The 5,394-nt window shown below is 34.6% G+C and overlaps 1 protein-coding gene across 2 annotated transcripts; it reads left to right on the forward strand.

Annotated features, from left to right (window-relative positions):
* Positions 1 to 1,130: 1,130 nt before the first annotated feature.
* LOC123698828 (putative deoxyribonuclease TATDN1) lies at positions 1,131 to 4,678 on the forward strand. Of its 2 annotated transcripts, none has more exons than XM_045645590.1 (6): positions 1,131 to 1,244; positions 1,351 to 1,530; positions 1,819 to 2,002; positions 3,094 to 3,297; positions 3,470 to 3,679; positions 4,541 to 4,678. In XM_045645590.1, the coding sequence occupies exons 1-6, from the start codon at positions 1,175 to 1,177 to the stop codon at positions 4,641 to 4,643; spliced, it is 951 nt and encodes a 316-aa protein (XP_045501546.1). In that variant the 5' UTR covers positions 1,131 to 1,174; the 3' UTR covers positions 4,644 to 4,678. The 2 variants fall into 2 exon arrangements, with proteins under 2 accessions (XP_045501546.1, XP_045501547.1); XM_045645591.1 differs by having other exon boundaries at positions 1,149 to 1,228.
* The last annotated feature ends 716 nt before the right edge of the window (positions 4,679 to 5,394 follow it).

Consider the following 5,394-nt stretch of genomic DNA (forward strand, 5'->3'; position numbering starts at 1 on the left):
TTGGCTCCGATATCCGATATCGGACCGGACAATGTGAAAGACAGTTACCTAAATCATACATTTTAGTTAGCCTCCGATATCGGATATCGGCTATCGGCGCCTGATATCCGATATCGGACCGGACAATGTGAAAACGCTCAATTTATACACCTAGGGGCACACTCAAAAGTCAAAACTGTCATGTAAACGCACTGTAAACGCATAGACGACAGCGACGCGGGCGGTGAGTGGTATAACTAAAATTAAAAAAAAAGCCGCCATCTTGTAATGATGTGCGACTGTCATTCAGTGTTCGGAACCGTACGATAATTATTGTACAAACACGATAATTTTGTGCCTACGTACGATGTACGATAGCATAGTATTATCGTGCGATAATTTCTATCATGCAAAATTCGAGAATTTATATTATTTCACCCATACAAATATGAAGTTTTGACGTGTTTCATATCGAACTTTCATGGGAACAGTGAAATTTTGTCAGATTGAATTTTAAACTTGGCGCGTTTATTGAACATAAAGTGGAAATGGAATCGGTTCAGGTCTATAGTCTGTACCACGCGTAAAACCAAAAGAGTACATAATGAATAGTAGGGCACGTAAAACGTTTGGGTTTCAGTGTCCCGTTGATTTGACAGCGGTAGTTAAACAAAGATTAACTATAGGGACTTGCATACTTATCAATATTACAATTTATATGATTTATTGACTTAAAATTCATTTTATTTAAAAAAGTACGATAATTTCGAACCATAAACGCCTAATAAACGATAATTTTACGCCCCTGGTACGATAATCAGCTCACTTCAGGTTGCTAACACTGCTGTCTGATGGCCACATTGGCCACAGCCCACACCACAGGCATCAACGTGAACTCGTGACGTGCACACGTTGTGGCAAGCAATCGCGGAATGAAATTGTGTCATCAGATGGGTTGGATGAATCGTGAATTCGTGAGTAGAGAACGCTCAATCGCGACTGCAACAAATTGTTTCAGCAGATTGTTGGTTGTGTTGAACCGTGAGTAGGGCCTATTAAGTTAATACGTATACTCACTACATCACACGTTTTATCCATGCTCTGTGGTTTTATCCTTATTGCTAAAGATAATATCAAAGGATAATACACAGAACACTACTACTCCTAGCGGAGGGATAATATCTGCTAACTATGAATGATTAATTTTATTTCAACAATCAAGATTGCATCAATGAGAAAAATGACTAATGTGAGAAAATTCATAGGTAAAAGAGAAGAATTATTTATTGGTCTTTCAATTTTAAAGATATCAACATACTTATTTAAATATCATACCTAATATAACCTTAATCAATAATATTTTTATATCAGATATAGGAGCAAATTTGACCGATGATATGTATCAAGGTTTATATCATGGTTCCAAGAAGCATGATCCAGATCTCAACAGGGTTTTAGACAGGGCTTGGTCTGGTGGAATGAGTAAAATGATTATAACAGGAGGCAACTTGGCAGATAGCAAAAAAGCTTTGGAACTTGCCAGAACTGATTGTAAGTTAATCTGGTCAATAATTTAATGGCATTGGTTGTCAAACTGCTTTAGTAGCCCATTCATTTACGACTATGGATAACAGCAAACAGTAAATTATGTTGTTTGTGATAAGTATGATAGTTAATTATAGCACTCATAATGTTAGTATTTGAAATCAAAGGTGCCATACTAAATGAATTAAATTTTGTTTAATAAAAATAAATTTAAACAGTGAAAAGCTTAAAATTTGCTTCTGAAATACATATGTATGCAATTATTCATAGTATAGTAGTGAGTATAATTTTCAGCTCGCTTATTTTCCACTGTAGGATGCCATCCAACTAGATGCAATGATTTTCTATCTGATCCTGAACAATATCTCAAAGATCTAAGTGATTTAATCACAGAAAATAAGGACAAAGTTGTAGCAATTGGTGAATTTGGTTTGGATTATGAAAGATTGAACTTCTGTGATAAGGAAACACAGATGAAGTGAGTTGATCCAATGATCCAATCAATATTATATTATTTCTAATATTGCTTTTTATCTGTATCAATCACCTTCTTGGTACACTTGGTGTACATGTGACTATGTGAGTATAAAACCGAGGGTATGTGGGTTGATTCCCGTTGGAAGAAAAAAAATGTCTCCGTCTGGCAGGACACGGAAGGCTGATCACCTACTTGTCACTAAAGAAAATCGATCAGTGAAACATGAATGCATAATGCATCTGCCCCTAACCCCACTAGGGGACACGGGACTTCACATTTTATGATCTTGTAACTAATCAACATCATCAAAATTCAAACATCAATTTAATGTCTTCCTCATGAAAATAAATAAATAAAAAAAACTATTATTAGCTTCACTAATTGTGTTTGTATACTTGCAGTGTATTATAAACTACTCTTTTAGGAAGTACTTGATTTTGATCCACTTCAAATGGACAGATTTGATTCATATAATATATCTACTTATGTGTGTGAAGTCCCATGTCCCCTAGTGGGGTAAGGGGCAGATGCATTATACATCTGTTTCACTGATCGATTTTCTTTAGTGACAAGTAGGTGATCAGCCTTCTGTGTCCTGCCAGATTGAGAAATTTTTTTTTCTTCGTCTCCACCGGAATCAAACCCAGGACCCCTCGGTGCTATGCTCACGCGTCAATAACCGTACCAAGGAGGCGGTCCAATACTTACTGTCTTCTTATGTACATACTTATTATGAAGGATTAGTGACAATCCACCCATTTCATGAGTTTATCTTATTAGTTTATGAACCTATTTTATTTAATATGCAAAATAGATGTGATAATAATTATTAAAATCACTAGTAGTGAACAAGTTATTTTTAATATACAATTAACATTGTTCTGTTATGAGTGCCTGTCATTAAAAAGTTAGAAAAATAGTTACTTCATGATGAAAAATAGTGAAGACAGTAAATTATTTATTTTTATATTTATTCAACAGGTCTGTAACCCTTGTCAAGCAATTTCAAGTTTAAAATGTGAAAATATAATCTTAAAGATAAATTTTACCCAGGGTAAGCAACTGGGCTTACTTATAAAGATGTCTTTCAGATATTTTGAACTACAATTAAAAGTATGTAGTGAGCATAAACTGCCTCTATTTCTTCATTGTCGTGGTGCTACTGACGATCTTGTTGGCATACTCGGTAAACATAGGGATAGCATTACCGGAGGCGTTGTACATTCATTTGATGGATCATATGACTGTTTACAAAAGATATTGGAGCTTGGAATGCATATAGGAATTAATGGCTGGTAAGTTTGCACACACAAAAAATAGGAGAATTAAATGTATATTCCTTGCTAACTACGTACTTCCAAAATTTTACAGTCACAATATTGAAAAATTACTGTTGGCAGTTTAAATTATCTCAATAAACAAGCGTACATCTACAGAATAAGACTATCAAATTATTTTTTATTTTAGCTCTTTACGCACTGTAGAAAATCTGGATGTAGCATCAAAAATACCACAGGATAAATTGTTGATAGAAACCGACTGTCCTTGGTGCGAAATCAAACAGACGCATCCCTCTTTTAAGCACGTTACAACGAAGTTTCCATCTGTGAAAAAGGAAAAATATTCTCCAGAATCAGACAATCAAGTAAAAGGCAGGAACGAGCCTGTAAATATAGTGTAAGGATTTTTTGTAAAAAAACATGCCATTACTTATTTTATGCGTCCCACATTAGCTGAAATATGCATAATGGTAATAAATGCAAATAGCGTATAAAAACCATATAAAACGTGAAAATCGGTTTTTGTGACCTTTGACCCCATATTTTCAAAACTTGCGACCATCCAATTGTGAATTTTGAGAACAGTTTTAGAATGCCAAAATACAAGGTTTTTATTTAATATTTCGTAATATACTGAGAGCGCCGCGGGCATCCGCGCGACTCGTTCGAGTTTCTCATGCGATAATAAGTATTATAGTAATGAAAATAAAGTTAAAATTCATATGGCACTGAAACTGCGCTCCGCTTCGCTGCGCTTCGACGCTCTTTTGGTGTGAGTTGACCCAAAGAGTATAAAGAAAATGACAAAAAATATTATTGTGGGATATCCATAAGAGATAGACGTATAGGTACCTATACCATCGCGGAGTTTTATGTAGACCTTTTCAATGTGTACAATGCTAAGTACATTATTTGGATAATTCTCGTAGGTGCACCCTGCATTTGCAAAGTAAGAGGAAAAAATATTTTAAATTTACGACATCACATGAGAAACCTCAAAATATTAATTAATAACAAAAAAATTTTGAAGTTATTATACACCATCCTCTTGAATTAAATCTATTACAAAAAACTGCATCAAATCCCTTGTTGTCGAAGTTTTTAGATTTAAGCATACAAAGGGACAGAGAGAGAGCGACTTTGTTTTATACTATGTAGTGATGTACCTACATAAAATATATCATTCAGAAACATTTTTTAGAAAATAAAAATTTTCCTTTGATGATTTATTAATTTATTCCAATCTATTATATTTCAGACACGTATTGGAAGTGTTAGCAGCGATACGCGGTGAAGACATCGATCTATTGGCTCAAGCTATTTATGAAAATACCGAAAGATTATTTTTTAGCTATAAGTGAAATTTGTTATAAGTACATAATATTATTTAAATAAATTTTGTTTGTTTATGTAAAGGTCTTTTTTTTCAATATTTTCAATTTATCTACATCTGTACATAATATAGGTATGTATTAAAAAAATAATATTAATTGGAGGGGGTTAAACAATAATAGACCACGAATAAAAAAAATCTGTTTTTTTGTACTTTACGCTAATCTCCGGAACTACTGGACGGATTTGAATGAAAGTTTTTTTGTTATACAAAAAAAATTGATCTGACGGGCATTTTCTGTTAAATAATAATTAAAAAGAATTAAGACCTGGAACTTCTGATGTGGAACCTTAAAAGCCCAGCCACATTATAACCTGTTTTCCGCAGCTTCGCCTGCGTGGAAAAGAATAAAGATAAATTTTAATTTGTTCATGGTACAAACTTGCATCCCCTATTTTATAGCCTTTGGGGTAGAATTCATCAAAATCCTTTCTTAGTGGATGCCTAGTGCCTACGTCCTATCATCTACCTGCACGCCAAATTTCAACGCTTTAGCTAAAGTTGTTCAGTCTGATAGGCATTTTCTGTTGACTTCGATTGAGAACATCTGATGTAGAATTCTAATGCTCCTGCCACACTATGCTCCTCGCGCTGCTCATTGCTCTGCTCATCTCGCTGCCGTTATTTGTCGCGACATTGCCCTCTCTGCCCACACACTGCTCTACTCGCGAGTCGCGACGTTCCTCACTTGTCATTTGCCTTGGTGAGACAATTGCAAT

Source organism: Colias croceus, chromosome 17 (assembly GCF_905220415.1).
Source record: "Colias croceus chromosome 17, ilColCroc2.1".
Lineage (NCBI taxonomy): Eukaryota > Metazoa > Arthropoda > Insecta > Lepidoptera > Pieridae > Colias > Colias croceus.